The 16,118-nt window shown below is 43.7% G+C and overlaps 1 protein-coding gene across 1 annotated transcript in view; it reads right to left on the bottom strand.

The window, feature by feature from the left end:
• Positions 1-261: 261 nt before the first annotated feature.
• NOS2 (nitric oxide synthase 2, inducible) overlaps positions 262-16,118 on the bottom strand; it is a 16,743-nt gene continuing 886 nt past the window's right edge. The window contains exons 3-26 of the mRNA XM_010157061.1: positions 15,598-15,720; positions 15,359-15,507; positions 13,169-13,331; positions 12,629-12,720; positions 12,093-12,234; positions 11,591-11,730; positions 10,819-10,993; positions 10,202-10,303; positions 9,401-9,595; positions 8,959-9,041; positions 8,499-8,643; positions 8,145-8,249; positions 7,928-7,977; positions 7,658-7,832; positions 7,045-7,177; positions 6,562-6,640; positions 5,482-5,660; positions 5,030-5,193; positions 4,048-4,258; positions 3,632-3,719; positions 3,092-3,213; positions 1,821-1,969; positions 928-1,122; positions 262-375 (exon numbers count right to left, since the gene is read on the bottom strand). Of these exons, the coding sequence (XP_010155363.1) occupies positions 262-375; positions 928-1,122; positions 1,821-1,969; positions 3,092-3,213; positions 3,632-3,719; positions 4,048-4,258; positions 5,030-5,193; positions 5,482-5,660; positions 6,562-6,640; positions 7,045-7,177; positions 7,658-7,832; positions 7,928-7,977; positions 8,145-8,249; positions 8,499-8,643; positions 8,959-9,041; positions 9,401-9,595; positions 10,202-10,303; positions 10,819-10,993; positions 11,591-11,730; positions 12,093-12,234; positions 12,629-12,720; positions 13,169-13,331; positions 15,359-15,507; positions 15,598-15,720 (3,273 nt within the window). The remainder of the gene's footprint in view (positions 376-927; positions 1,123-1,820; positions 1,970-3,091; positions 3,214-3,631; positions 3,720-4,047; positions 4,259-5,029; positions 5,194-5,481; positions 5,661-6,561; positions 6,641-7,044; positions 7,178-7,657; positions 7,833-7,927; positions 7,978-8,144; positions 8,250-8,498; positions 8,644-8,958; positions 9,042-9,400; positions 9,596-10,201; positions 10,304-10,818; positions 10,994-11,590; positions 11,731-12,092; positions 12,235-12,628; positions 12,721-13,168; positions 13,332-15,358; positions 15,508-15,597; positions 15,721-16,118) is intronic.

The raw sequence follows: 16,118 nt of genomic DNA, 5'->3' as shown, positions 1-16,118 counted from the left end.
GTCGATTTTCCTTGTATTTACAAAAATCAGATTTATACTAGCATTAGACAGCATTAAAAAAATAATCTGCATCTTCACTATTAAGATAACTATTAAGTCTCATAATAAATAGCAACAAAAGTTAAGTGTACTATTTTTCTTAAGGCTGAGGTTTAGAAGTCAAATCCTACAATCGTATACACGTGTATGATTTAACGTGTATAAGAAAGAGGATTTGACTCCCTATTTATTTGAAAACAACCACCAACGTGCAAGCATTGGCTAGAACATCGGTTGATTCGTGCTTGGACTGGCGGGTTGCAAAGCGCTGTCGCCCTTTTTGACTTCATGTGGGAATACGGCCCCAAATATATCTTCATGGTATCGCTTTGTGCTCTGCCAAAAAAGAAAGGAAGCCCGAAGGGTGAATCAAATACTGGCAGCTCCTCCTCCTCCTCAACAGCGAAAAGGCCTTTGGCACTCCCACGCGTGGTTCTGCAGTGGTGGACGTGTGTCACTCAGTGAAGGGAACCCAAGCTGAACCCCAGGCGCTCGTGCTCCAGGGCAAGTTCTGGTAAGAGAAGGGCCCCAAAAAGCCAGCAGGCCTAGGTGCTGGGCTTCCGGTGATGGGCCTGCTACCCTCGTGACCTCCCTCGGTACAGCAAAGTCTCAAACTCGTGCTGTTCGAGGGACAGCAAAGCTAACGTCCCAGACCCAGGGGAGACCCCAGGGAACCCGCAGGCGTAAGAGAAGAACATCACGTGTTGCTCTTACCCCCTGACCAAACAGAAACTTTGGTTTAAATCGTTGGGGGGACTAAGATCACCTCAGGTTTTTTCCTGGTGCGTTCTGCCAGGAAGCAGCTCACGGCAGCCCGCAAGGTCTGACGCCGAGGGGTTCCGTAACCCACCCCGGGGCACTGAGAGTGCCTGGCCCTCCGGCACATACCTTCAGCTGGAAGAAATACTCCTCCGCCTGCTGCTCGCTGAGGTTCAGCTGCTTGGCGAGCAGCCTCTTCACCGTCTGAGCGACGGCCTTGGCCATGCGCACGTCTCCACAGACGTAGAGATGCCCTTCCTCCTCATGCAGGAGGCTGCACACTTTGGTCTCCAGCTTGCTTTGAAGAATGTCCTGAACATAGACCTTAGAAACAGAAAAAGGATCATTGGACAAGGTTCCTTAAATGCTACTTGGCTACTGGCTTGTCTGTGTGCTAAGGTGCTGAATGCCCCAGCTGTTCCAGCTGTTTTGCACCACAGCAAAGCAGAAGAAGAATAGCTTCCTGCTGTCTTTACAAGCCCCGGGTGTGGAGGCCAGCCCTGCCACCTGATTAAACTAGAGCACCCCAAGGGTCTTCCTTTTAGAACCTGTTACAACTGCCAAAGTCCCCTAACTATCCAGGAGGGCAGGGCAGCTGAAAGGGGGTCGCCTAAGCGCTGTTGTTTTCTCCCAGCAAGATTTAATCTAAGCAGAATTAATTTCCAGGGTCACTGCGTCATTGAAATGGTGACAAATGGCCAGAGCCAACTCCTGGGCTAATCCAATCCTGCAAAATTCAAGGTTTCTGAAAATGTTCCAGCTTCAGATTTCAAAGGCCGTGCTTCAAGTGCCTCTCTGTGTGGCAGTGAGGGGTTTGTACTGACAGAGCTTGCTGCTACTGAAGTGCACAGGGAGATGCGCCTTGATTTTGCAGGAGTAGAGCCTTTTCTCACCTGTTCACAACACACCGAAGCAAAAGGCTAACTTCCTTTAAGTAATGTGGCTAAATGGAGCCCAAATTTTAACTTGGGGGACCATTCTGGAAGGAGCCGACCCTTAAGGAATGAAGGAACTCGCCTCACCTTAGCTTGGCCAGGCTGTCTGGAGTAAGCTGTATAGACTTCCCTCAGGACTCCCTTCCTCTTCATTTCCTCAGTTTCTTTTTTGTAGATGTGATCCACGTCGGGCTGCCGGCAGCCGAACAACAATGTCATGTCCCCACCTCTGATCCCTGAAACCAACATTGGAAAGGTTTTTGTCAGGATAATAGGCCTGGTCAGGGCCTATTGGGATACTGTGCTCAGCCTCAGCCCCCGCTATACAAAACCGACGTGGACAGGCTGGAGAGGGCCCAGACGAGGGCCACGAAGATGATGAAAGGACGGGGGAGGCTGCTGCATGAGGAACGGCTGAGACAAACGTGGTTTGTCCCCCCTAAGAGGGCTCAGGGGAGACCTCATCACCATGTTCCGGCATTTAAAGAGTGGCTACGAAGAAGATGGAGACACTGTTTTTACAAGGAGTCACATGGAAAAACGAAGCGCCTAGAAGCTGTGGATGTTCCATCCCTGGAAGTGTCCAAGGCCAGGCTGGATGAGGCTCGGAGCAACCTGGTCTAGTGGAAGGTGTCCCTGCCCATGGCAGGGGGTGGGACTGGGTGGGCTTTAAGGTCCCTTCCAACCCAAACCATTCCATGATTCTAAAAGATGTGGGGTAATGGGTACAAGTTACTCCTCAAAAAATCCCAATTGGAAACGAGGAAAACTTTTCAGGAGAACAACCAGCTGTCGGAATAATTACCCCAGGGAAGTGGTGGATTCCCCAACACCGGACACTTTTACGATCCAGCTGGACAAGGTGCTGGGCCATCTTGTCTAGACTGTGCTTTTGCTGAGGAAGTTTGGACCTTAAGGTCCCTTCCAAGCTGCTGTTCTAGGAGTCTGATTTTCTAATTAGCCTTTCTCATTAAACACCGGAGAAGCAGGGTGTGTTCGTGTGTGACAGCTGCAAATTTGAGGGTCTTGCAGTAGGACTGAGCCTGCCCAGGTCCTTGGAGAACTATGTGGCATCAGCTGTTGGTGCAGGTTCCCCAAAGGGCTGTCCAAAGTGTTTCCTCGAGGGTGTGGGCCCCGCGTGAGCGCCTGGGGCAGTCCCTGAACGCAGGATTTACAAGGGACCGAGTACCTCAGGAGGATGGATTAGCTGGCTCACTGCAGTGCTCAATCAGCCTTGGGATTACTTGGCTAATGTTTCTGGGTGTCTCCATCCGTGGAGGTTCCGTTCAGAGCAGGGAGGTCTGCTGCTGCTGGAGGAGTCCAGCCCCACCCCCCCTTGGGGCAATCCCCACAGGTACCTTTCGTTTCCAAGTCGTAGAGACGCTGCAGCCAGAAACTTCTGAAGGGAGCGATTCCAGTGCCTGGGCCGATCAGTAAGCACGGCTTGGATGGCTCCTCTGGGAGCTGGAACTCCTTAGCACTAAAATGCAGAAGTATGTTAATTAGGTAATTAGTTTATGACTGACATCTCAGCGCCAGCTTCCTGAATGATTTGAGCAGCACAGGGTAAGGCACTGATTTGAAAACAGTACTGGGGCTGAACTTGGTGACGGTTGCTTCTTGTTCCCTCAGCTTGACTTGCTCCATAGTGGATGTGCTGACAGTGGGGATGGTCTTATGAATTTTCTAATGATTTATGATTTTACCCAACATAAGGCATGGTACCTCCGGAAGACAGGGAATTCCCTCTCTTCTCAGACTCAGATATTCCAATTTGCACTCACCAGTCACTTGGAAATTATACATGAACAGCAAAAAAGCCCACTGAAGAAGCTGAACTAAGAACTGCTGGGCTTTTGGGGTTTATGTCTTTTCCTTTTTCTCTGTCGTGCACTCACCTGCGTATGAAACACGGAACTGTTTGATTGAGAGCTACTGTATTCAGCCATGTGCTGCAGACTCCATGGTGCAAAGGCCCTTGTCCATCTAATCAGGGCAAAGGAAAACACCTCTGTCAGTATTCAAAAGCTCTTAGGTTTTTTTTAAAAAAGCACAATTTATACTTAAAATTATGGTTTTAAAATAAGTGTATATCTAGTAATGATTTATAAAACAAGGATTCACTGATGATGCAGGATTTTAGCAAATCCTGACAGAACGTGAACATCTGCAGTAGATTATTCTGCATGTGCCACAACACAGTTTTTGTTACAGATACACTTCATGCCACACGGCAGACACAGGTGTTTTCTGAACCACAATGCAGCTGAAATATCGTTTAATTAAGAGAGAAATGAAGACAACAGTTCGTTACCTCTTGTCCTGTAGTTTACAATGGCCACAGTCAGATGAATCTCTCTGGGTGTCATGTCACAGGAGGAACTGACGGAGTAGTACCTGGCTTTCAGAAAGGGCAGCTGCGACAGTAGGAAAGCTGTTGAGACCTCAGCAGAAGGAAACTCCTCCAGCACCTCCAGGATGTTCGGGCTGTTGTAAAACTTCCATTTATTGTATTCTTCTGTGCTCTGAAAGCCAAAGGCCACCATCACCATGTTGAGTTGGGGAGAGCAGGGATATTTGGAGTGTGGCTTATAAAGAAGATTCCTGCTTTACATTCAGGTCCACACGCAGGCAGATCGACCGAGAATCCTCACAACTTTGCCGAGACCAATACTGGGGTTTCCTAATAAACTGTTTAACTTTTGAAAGCCGAGGTACAGGGCACACGCTGTAATTTTCTCATGTACCAGCTCTCTCAGTGAGGATGTAGAAATTGAAATAGAATGACTTTCTCAGCCCCCTGCTATGGGATGTCCACAAAACTGTATGGGCCCAGGTCCCGATACCTCCTGAGCCTTGCTGAACCCACAGGAGAAGTGAGCACGCGCCACACCGTGGGTCATTGGTTACTGAAGCGACATCCCTCTTACCTTCACAGTACCAAATGCCCTGACAAAAATATCCACCAGCTGCCCTCCAACCCCTCTACCTGCCAAACCCGAAGGTCTGTTAATGGTGTAGCATCAGAAACCACTATGAGGCAGGCAAGGGAAACAGGCAGGCAAAATGACCCACCCAGGAAGTATCAGCTCCAAAGGAAACTCCCGATTCCCATGCCCAAGCTGAGCCACAAGGCCACCACTTCTCTCTGTGGTTGGTTTTACAAGCACACAAAACATGTGACAAAGGGATAAAAATCAAGCACCAAAATTTCTCAAGCTTCTGCTACACAGTGAAAGAGCATCGGCCGGCTCGGTCCGGAGTGCTTCTACCACAGACCCAGGCCTAACGCTTACCTGACACAAAACTTCCAGTCTCTGTTTGTCTCCTTCCGCTGTTACCAGCTGGGAGAGTTTTTTTAGCAGTTGTTGGGAAGGTGGAGTAGTGATATCAAGCAAGTATGTCAAAGCCTCGGGGAGCGTGCAGGCCGGAATCTTTCTGTCACTTGTCCAGTAGCCACCTGGAAATATGGGAAATAAAAGAACACTTGGAAATTCCCATGGCATTCAACAGCTGTAGAGCTTTGCAAAACTCAGTGTCCTTCAAAATACGACTTCAGACTAGGTCACAGCAGGTCTAGAGCACAGGGCCCTTCGGAAAAGAGGTTAATGTGGGGGTTCAGAGTTTTTGTAAGGGAGGGGGTGGGGCTGTAAGGGGAGAATCAAATTCAGTCTATAAAAATCCACAGGAATTTTAGAGAAACCTGTCAAACAACCTCTGTTACTTTCTCTAAAGACAACCAACTTACCATCAACGCAGGTTTCAAGTCTGATAGTCTGATCAGCTGGAGGGGCATCCTTGACGCGTGCAATGAGGCCGTGGACTAATTCTGGCTGGTTGCCTGGGAAAATCCCAATATGTTCTCCGGGCAGGTAGTGCACTTCCTGATTAGTCTCACAGGAAAGCTTAACCAGAATGGTAACACGACTAGATATTGAAAAAAAAAGAGATCAGACAGATCTTGGTTACGTCGACAGGATTTCCCTTGAATTGCGCAGGAAAGGAATAAATCTGAAGTGACAGTTTGCAAGGGCTTATGTCTGTTCATTACCAAACTACCAGACCAGCTTAGTACTTCACGGAGACTTAAACAAACAATAGCCAGATATGTGAAGTGCTTGTGTCAGAACAAGTAAGATGAAGTGCTGCCTGATCTGGCCAGTATAAAATAAATGTGCCTCTGATCAGCCAATGAAGGGAAGCGCAGCTCCTCTGAGGAGTGACTAGCTCACATCTCAAACCAGCTCAGAGGACTTCTCCTAAGACCACTGCATTTAGAACAGGGATGAAAGAGACGACCTGAGGATGCTGAAGGGCCATTCAGGGATGCTATTTCTAAGACAGATGTTAGCACTAATTATCCTTCTGTATTTCTTCGTCTATTGTCTTGTCTCAGCTTGTTTTGCAGTAAAGCTGAACACAGCAGCTTCCTGCACCATACCTTTTCCTCTTTTGTGGGTTCTTTTTTCTGCTAAAGGGCACTATTTCCCCTAAACAGAGTAAACATTTGTCTGGCATGTAGCATACCGAGCAAGGGACAGGGACCAGACACCTGATGTTCCACACTGAGTAGGTATCAAAGGGGCATATCACAAAGTTATTTAGTGCCCTACATGCCCAGAGATTCTACTGGGAAGTCAGCTCCTATCTAAACCAGACTATACACATTCTTCTGGTCTGGTGATAATGACTGACTTCTACTAACGATGGTACCAAATTCCTACATATTTCTTAATAACTGCAGGGAGAAGATATTTATAACTTTTCATTTTTTTCAGATTTTACTAAAATGTAGTATTGCAATATTCAAAATGATGAGGTGTGTTACCTGGATTTTAAACTTTGCAGATTCTGTCTTAATTTCAGCTTCATGGGAATTACATCCTTGGCGTGAATGTTCGCAAGTGCTGTTGAGAAAAGAGGACGTGACTTGTGGCATTTTTGTGATCAGGTTTGTTTAAAATGTCTTCAAATAATATGCAGAAAAAAACCGAACAGTTTGCCGTAGAATGTGAAATACTTGTAGTCAGTTAGGTGTCCCATAGGCATGCTTTCTGTGACTAAAAGTAGCTCATCTCAAATTTTGTTCTTCTGGGGCTGTCAAAATGTGTGCTAGTTCTCATGTTCTGATGCTAATTGCGACGGAAAAGATAATGATTTGTGCCCTGTAAACCAATGGCTTTTCCTCTGAGCACTGTGCTTTCTTATATGAATTCTATCATCTAGTAGGACCAGTATCACTGTTAGAAAACCTTGACAGTTCAGACCTGTCTGAAGCAAAATAGAGGAAGTGGAAGGCGGGAGGCAATACCTTTAGTTAAGTCCATGGTTTGAGAGTCATGCACTATCCTGTAATTCTTCGGATCCCAGCCTTCATCAGAGGTATATACGACAGGCAACTGAATACTGTTTTTCCCACGGATGTTAAAAATGTCACAGGCAGTCTAGAAAAAAAGAAAAAAATAAGGCTATTCATAGTAAAAATAATATTCTTTGCATTGTCATAATACTCATGGGGAGATACCCGTGTCGCAGGTTGCTATTGTTTCTTGATTCTGTTGAGTTCACTGCTGTTACAGGGGTTCAGTCAGTCCAGTAAGGTTCCAGTTCTATAGCTAAAAAACCTGATCTACTTAAAAAAATCCTGATGTCTGATGCTACCTGCTTTGTTCACACCTCAGCATCCTGCTGTCTAAAAGGTTTTATTGAACTTTATGTGAATCTTTAAAGAAAAAATAGAAAAGGGGCCCAATTCCTCTTCATCTTAGGCAACCAGTAGAAGAGACAGGAGTCTGAAATTCAGATATAAATCCACAAGTTTGTTTTCCTTCATTATCCACTATTTTTATGGGATGCTAGTGAATACTGAAATAAAATGAATGAAAAAATGAACTAAAATATGAGCTAACTATTGATATAGTCACCTTGAATGCACCGACTGCCCAGGTGCGAAAGGCTGCTTCTTGCCCATTGAGTTCATCTCCTTCACCTATGGGAGTGAGCTGAGAAGCCCCTAGTTGGGCCAGTTTTTGATCAATAGCATGAGCAAAGGCACAGAACTCTGGATACATGCTGGATCCCAAACCAAACACAGCATATCTGCAGAAGGAGATAAAAGGAAGATCACTAGGTTGTGCTAAATGAAATGCAAAAGGATTCAATCCCATGCAAACCAAATAACAAAGCATTTTTACCTTATTTTTTTTCTCAGCAATTTCAGGGTAAGCAAGGAGTTCTTCAAGGTCTGTGTAAAAATTCAGAAAATACTAAAGGTTAGAAAAATACACTGACTTAAAACAGAAGTGAGACCCTGATCTGGATCTTACTCAAGTACAGGAGACAAACGAAAGGGTTGTCTTTGGTCTCAGTCTCTGAGTTGAGCCTCAGATATACTCCTGAGGTGCACGTTACCTTTCCGTTATTTGGAGAATCTCCGTTTCCAAAAGTGCTAGTAACCACTAAAAGCAGTGTTTCTTTTTCCAGGTCACAGATGTTGTATTCATCCATGCACAGAATCTGGAAGATATAAAGCTCATGAGAAATTGCTAGGAGACATAAGATCTAGCATTAGATCTCTCTGGATTGTCAGATTACTACTGACCAAATTTACAAGGCCCTGTGCTAAATAAATACAAAATCAAAGTTCTAGTCCAACTCACACTTACTGGGCACTCAAAACACAGGATTAAACACAGATAAAGCTTGGAGAAGCTGATAAAACAAACTGCTTTCTCCGTTCAGCGTGGCTGATTTATACTTCCTCACCTTAGTGCTGAAGGCACAGTTGAACAAGCTGCACAGATTGTTGGCTAATGTTTCCGACTTGCCGGTCTCTGTTGCGTAGATTACAGTGACCTTGGGCCTGGTTGCCATCGTTTGTCGCATGAGTGAAGATGCGAAGAGAACAGCCCTGGGAAAAACCAAAAATCAGATACCATTTTTAATACAGCTACGCAGTAATGCAGACTGATTCACAAATAAGATAGGGAGGACTGATCTTGGGAATTGCTTTTCCTTGGAAGGTTGTTCAGAAGCAATACACTACAGAGAGCCCTGAAAAAGAATCTTAGACACGACTATTACATTACTGTGGACAGAGAAGTCCATGATTCAAGCAATTCAAGTGGTCCCTACTGTACTAATCATTCTAAAAATGTAGAACAGAAACATCACAAGAATTGAATAGTGTGACAGAAGCATGAAGACTCTTCTTTGGACAGCTTACTTTGCCAAGATGCTAAACTTTATTTCTTTTTTCTTTGGCCTCCGGGTCTCATCATGCCAGACATGTGTTTTCCATGCGTCCACCTTAAAAAAAAAAAAAAGAGATTGAGCTTCAGGTGAGAACTGTAAAATAATGAATACACAGGGTATCTTTGAAGGGGCCACATTGAACAGAATCTGTGTATACGACCCGTTGTGCACAAATACGGGATGAGTCTCTGTCGCATTAAACTACATTTCACTTACAGCTTGAGAATTCAACAGAAGGAACACAACCTCCCACAGTGTAATAGGTGGGAGGTAATAGAGCCTGCTATTTATGAATCAGTGAACTTCCATTAACCAGGGCTTTTCATTCAGACTTCTTCAGGCCCCATATAACCACCTGCACTGCTGAAGTTGCCTACTAGAATAATATTTTTTTTTTTTTGGATAATGTGTACCTGGTAGTAATAGAAAGGAGTGAGGACATAGTTCAACATCTCCTGGTGGAACACGGGAGTTATGCTGCCTGATATAGGAGGCACAATCCACACCCAGTCAGCCGGGCAGCCTCCCCGCACGCGGTACTCATTCTGCATGTACTTCATGAAGGACTCGGCGGCTGAGTGGTGATCCATGATAGTCACATTTTGTTTCTAGAATAATTGCAAAAAAAAAAAAAATATATGCATTAAAAAGCCCATTATGCTCTCCTTTCAGATGTAGTTAAAGTAATCTTTTTGCTTTGGTTAATATTTCAAGGACTTTATTCAGGGCTGGAAAATAATTACTATCGGCAACTATTATACGGATGCAGGTCGAGGTGGACCTTTGATTAAGCACCCTTACATCATCAATACATGAACATTTTACCACCCCAGCACTGGGAGTGCATGCTGGAAAGCCTCTGATTCATTTTCACCCTACTTTCATATTGTTATGTTCTGTTAAATGAACTGTAATTATAAATAAAGGACATGAATTCAATGGCTTTACACAGACTTTGACACTTAACCATAGGTGTTAAAGGATGAACAATCTTGCCCTTAGCCTCCTTTTCTTTTTCTTTCCCTTCTGCCTTCACCTGAGATCTTTTTCTGGCGAGAACAGGAAATACAGATTCCTCCACTTTCCCAGGTGTGAATCAAGAATAACTCTGCTGGAATCACACTGACAACCTCCACTGAACATTGCTCCATTGGCACTATATTTGTGTAAGTGAAAGGGTAAAGGGACACACAATATTCAGCTTCTTGACTTACTTGGAAGCTATAAAGCACAGCCACGTTTATCTCTACAACAGCTCGGTCTTTCCACAGTGACGAAAGTTTGTTTGTTTCCAGTCCCATTCTTCTCCCTACCTCCTGCATGTGAAAGGGAGAGAAAAGGGAAAAGCAAATTTACTACGTGGGACTCAGATCTCATGATTTCTCCATCTCATCGCATTAATACACAGGGAAAAGTACTGTGGAAGGGGAAGAGTCAGTCTTATGCTGGGGGAGGTGATGCCACAGGAATACTTGAGACGAGAAGCAACCCTGAATTAATGGAGTTCTGGTTCTTGAGGCTATCCCAGTTTGGTGAAGCAGGGAATGGCTCTCTCCTGGACTAAATGTTTAAAAAGTGGCAGTATCTGGTTAAAAGTCATGGTTGTTAATTTGTACTGGTGAGGTGACCAAGCCCTGCCGCTAACCACCAGGGCTCCGCTGCCTTGTCAACAGCAGGCTGGATCTGACACCTATATACCCCTGCGAAACGCAGTCAGAGACCAAAGCTCCTGAGTCAACATCCACCCCAGCAAAGTGTCTCTTTTTGAAAACGCTCCACCCACCAAGTTCATTCCCTTCGCAGATCACCACACTCTCCTTCAGAAGCTTACCTTCAGGATGTTGTATCGCTGTACATCACAGAAGTCTCGCACTCCTATCTCTGACCCCATGTACCAGCCATTGAAAGGACACGCAGTAAATTCCAGGCCTCCCACCTCAAGAAGCATGTTGGCAACAGCAGGCAGCGCATACCACTTCAGATCCAACTCCTTAAACCATTCATACCTGTGAAACAAGCGTTTTGATGTATTACTTCACGTGTCTTTCACTCCTTTAGGCAACAAAGAGAAGAGTCCGGGAAGAGAAAGAACACTCTCTCCCGGAGGAACGACCCCTGGAGCAATGAAGACCATTCTGCATGGTCTGCAAAAGCCCATAGCAGTTTTTGATTACAACATGGTAACTGGGAATTGCCTGCTAAAGAAATTGCAGAACAGCGTTACAGATTTCTGCAATCTGCAGGCCACTCCCAAAGCAAACAGGAAGGAAAAAGACCAAAGACAGAAAAGTAATAAGCATTTTGTTATGAGTGCAGCCATCGTTCACATGTGTATTGCACCAGCATAAGAAATTATGATTTTTGAAATTCTGAATATCATTGAAATGTACATTGGGAAAAAAAGATGTCTAGCAAAAATACTACTGGCTTCCTTCATTTAAATCTCATTTCATTGTTCTAACGAGCATTTTATCTTTCAGGACAATTTACCATGATTTCATTTTAACAAAGAACTCATAAAATGACTGCCACAGGCACAGGCTAATAACCTGCCAAGGTGAGGCGGTAGCAAAAACGCAATTATCTAAATCTTGTGTGCTTACTTTGGATGCTCCATTGGCACTTCGAGGACAATTTCTGGCGGGATTTCAAATATTTCTGGGTCCTGGCCGTTTGCTTGGAGAATGAGTGGAACTACATCAAAGCGGCCATATTTTGGCTTCCACCCAAGCTCAATGCACAACTGTAAATAAAGAAAGTACGGTTCAGGTTTTTTCAATTCCACCCCCACCCCCATTAGTTTGAAGACAAAAGAATTCTGAGTGATAAAGGTTCTTTCCCATTCAAACAACACTGAGAGGTGTCCAAGTACTGACTATGTCCCTGACTTAAGGGGAGCATCAGCTCACCCTGTTCTGAGAAGGAGGGCACTATTTTATATCAGGATTGTAAGAAATTATTGGTTCAGCCTGCACCTAGATCCTGTGGGCAGAACATGCCATTCCCTCCCTTCCCCCACACTTCCCTCCCACTCTGCATAAACAAGCAAGACAAAGAAAAAGGCAGACAGATGGGTTAGACAAGATTCTGTATTTGGAACTGTACCTGTGTGAATGCCACACTGGCAGGGTCTCCTACAATAGACCCATCTGGCATTTGATATCCAGCATATCGGATGAGCTGGCTGTTCCAAACACGGAAATCGTGTTTTCCATCCGTCCTCTGGGGGAAGATCGTGATGGCTGATCTGCCCAGGGAGACAATCAAATCCCATTACACCACAGCAGCACATCAAACACATTCTAATTATTAAGACATAAGTTGTTACCAACAGCAATTACTTTATACAGCTAAAATAAACATCAGTAGAAATAAAATCATTCATTCTTGCCACCCACGTCCTTGAATCTTCAAATCATCTCTTTTCCCCAGGAATTATGAAAGGTTTTGCCACATTACCCACCAAAGGTACAAACTTTTAAAATGGATGATGGTACACACGAGAGGAACAAGTAGAATTAGGAGCAGAGACAAGTTGTCAAAATATTTAGATCGATCATTTCAGGTCTTAGGCAGTGTTTTGAAGCCAGACCTGGATGTGGTTTTTGTTGTTTAAAATTCAAATGAAATAAGAGACCTACCTTATATTTCCATTGTTTGTGGCATACTGAATATGACGACAGAGATGCTCAAACATTTCCTTTGCTGTTTTACAATCACGTGCATCAAACACCTATGTGTTTCCAAAAGAAATGTAAAGAGAAAAACGAAGTTAGAAACAGTGAGGTAAGCTCATTATTTTTCTTATGCATTTAAGGAAAGGAAAGATAAAGGAAAAAAGTGAAATGAAAAAACCAGTATTTCTCAATTTAATTGTAGCTCCACTAGGAAAGATTAATTTTTCTTGTTCTTGAATGCATCATTCTCACACATAACAATCCTCCAAGGACCAAGGCATGCACCTGGTTCCACACCACAGTTGGTTCCTAAGCTAGCACTCCTTCACATGTTTTCATTCAACGATGAAGCCGAGAACTACAAAAAACCACTGATCTTATGATATGTACAGGAGGGAGTAGTCCCCAGTGGAAGCAACTGGCATGTTTTACTGAAGTAAAGGACATTCTTCTGACTTGCAGCAGATGACTATTTGGCCCATAATGTCTAGTCTCATAAGTTACCTGCAGATTGGACCACTGGATTCTCCCAATACACCTAGGCGCATTCCTCCAGGCCTGTTTGGCAGCAAAGATCAGTTCATCCTTTGTCAGATGGTAGGTTCCTGTTGTTTCTATCTCCTTGGTCACTGTTTCCAGTCGGACCAGGTGTTCTTCTATTTTTGGCCTTTTGAACAGGAAACAGCCATGAAAAGAAACAATGAGAATTTCATTACTTAGAACTGATTTAAATTGCAGACATTATCCTTATGTTCTGGGTCGAGAACAGCACAGGCATTGCTGAGCTGTAAAGCTTTTAAGCATCCATGACAGGATTTCTATTTACATTGCTGATTTTATCTGCCAGAATGCCTAAATTTCCTGGGCCGCGATTAGCATCTCTATAGGTTGAGATCCTGCAAGTTTGGATAAACACTGAGAAACCTTTCCCTGTTACGAATCTACACCCTCTGGATGTGAAACAGGTCAACATAAAATACTCTATCCTTTTTGAAAACATCCATTACCTCATGAAGTCAGCAATTTCACTGTGCTTCAGATGTGAGAAGTCACCATTATTGGCTCTACTGCACCACTTTTGTCCCCAAAGCGTATCTGTTATCTGTTGCAGCAGTCTAAGCTCTGAGTTTTTTTATCAAAAAACAGGGGGTATTCTAGGTAAAGAGGTGAGTTAAGCACATAGGACACTGAGGATTACTGAGGAGAATTTTTCCTGGCTTCAGAATTTAGGAACTGTCCTTACTGAGTGCAAAAGGCAGAGCTTAGTCGCCTAATGAAGAAACTAACACACCAGAAATTTAAGTAGCGACACCATCCTTTCACTACCCAACACACACATGGATTGATCACAAGCTTTTCTGTCTAAGGTTTGAGTTTACATTTGGATTTTCTACAGTAGTCTGGAAAAAAAAAGTCAAATCACAAGAAAATGAGATGTAGAGAACGTGCTTGTTTCAGCCCAGAAACAGGATTATAGTCACTGTCCCCTCAATGCTCTATTATTTTCAGAGGGACACAGCTCTTCTAAGCAAAGTAGGCTTTTCATTCCTAAAAGGAAGCGCTGAGCAATTCCTTTGTCAGGGAAACCAACTCTGAAATTCTTTAGCTTGATAACAGAGAATGAAGTCAAAACATTAGAAAATATCTACCACAGCACAGACAAAAATTGTTTTGTTGGCTTACAGATAGAATGAAAATAGCCGGCACTATCTGAGAGTTTTCACATTTTCAACAAGATGAAAGATCAAGGGCAAGCATGTAAGACAGTGTAAATCAATGTGATCAAATAGCCATGGGCAAAACCAGAGATGTGCAAATCTAATAGGCTGGCAAGTGAGTACAGCCTGTGTGTAAGACAGGGACTTTCAGAAAGATTCAGGTGGAAGAAAGCTTTGTAGAGGAGTTCAAAGTGTCTCAAGAAGTAGCCATTATGTGGCTGAGTCCCTCTGAAAGTCTGATAATGTTCTATAATGGGATGAGCAAACACTGAATTGTCACTTGAAGGCCTGTCATGTGAAAATTTTGTCACTGAAAACTCTCGGACCTCAACCAGATGTTCCAGCTTTTCCTACAACAAGAGGTCTCCGCACCATGTTTTTTGTGAAAACACCGATCTCTTTTTGAGGCTAGAGCACCCCTCTCAGCATGCTCAGTAATTTTATGTTGATGATAGCACAAACAAGGTTGAGAAGCAAGAGACCGGCCTTGCAGTCTTTGGCTAAAGCCTTGAGATTTAAAACAGAATAAAAAAGAACACAGAGAAAAGACACTTGGAACAACACAAACAAAAAATCATTGTCCACATTGTTTACATCTACGACTGATTTGAGGGGGAGTAAATCCCATTAACATCCAATGTTAAGAAAAGAGAAGGTAACATTCTCGAAGAGTCCTAACGCAGCTGCCTATTATAAATGTACTAATGTACCACACTCAGAAGGGATGGGGCTGAGGAATGCACTGTACAGAGTCCATTCCTGTATTCCCAAGACCAGGGATTGGCAGACATAGCATGTGAAGTGCAGTAGTATTTTTGTTTACCTTTTCTAATAGTCCTTATCTATTTTTTGAATGCATGCTACGTAACGGGATAGTTTCCGATAGCTGTGAAGAAGCCAAACACACTTACAGTCTCACAGACGGGTAAGTAAGTAGAGGACTTTTATACCAAAACTGAAGGTAAAGTTGACTTACTCTTTAAATGAATTGTAGTACTGCTTGATGAAGTCTACTGCCTGAGGTAAAAGCTCTGCTGCTGGCACTGGCCCATCTCTAGTACCTTTCACCAGCCCCTTCGGGGTCATGAGTGCCCCTTGGCAGGCTTTGGTCCGGCAGTTGATAACCTGAAAAGCAATAAAATGTCAAAAAGCAATGTTGCATTCTGTATCTTTTCAGAGTTATGGAAAATCACCATTCGGGTTTCTGTATCTTACCTCCTTTGCTGTCAGGTGTAGCGTGTCGAGGAAGCTGGATCCGTTTTCCAAGTTTCTTACTTTCAAGTGTCTTGGACATCTTGATATTTGGTTTGAAGCTTTGATACCATTTGGGGGAGGGTTCTGGACCGAAAGAAGATAAAAATACATACTGTCTTCAGGCCTATTAAAGCTTCATTTTAAATTTTATTTGACAATTAAAATGTTACAAATTAAACTAGGTATAAACATGATCTTCTCCAACTCAAATATTTATTCGAGTACAAAACTACCGACTTATACACAGTTTGATATGAAATGAGGGTAAAAAAAGTATTTTTGTACTCATCAAACCATATCTGCCACTGCAAACACCCTTATATTTTCAATAAGGCTTCTTAGCATGATAGTCACAGTCTCGGGGAAAACAGTGACCCAGACAATTGTAGAGAAAGGACACGTTTGTTGTAACTAACGGCTGGGTTTTCAAAGGTGGATGAAGGAATCAGGCACTCCAATCCCCACTGGGTCACCTCTTTCCC

Source organism: Eurypyga helias, unplaced genomic scaffold (assembly GCF_000690775.1).
Source record: "Eurypyga helias isolate BGI_N326 unplaced genomic scaffold, ASM69077v1 scaffold15078, whole genome shotgun sequence".
NCBI classification, from domain to species: domain Eukaryota; kingdom Metazoa; phylum Chordata; class Aves; order Eurypygiformes; family Eurypygidae; genus Eurypyga; species Eurypyga helias.
This window is presented reverse-complemented; position numbering and strand designations above follow the sequence as displayed.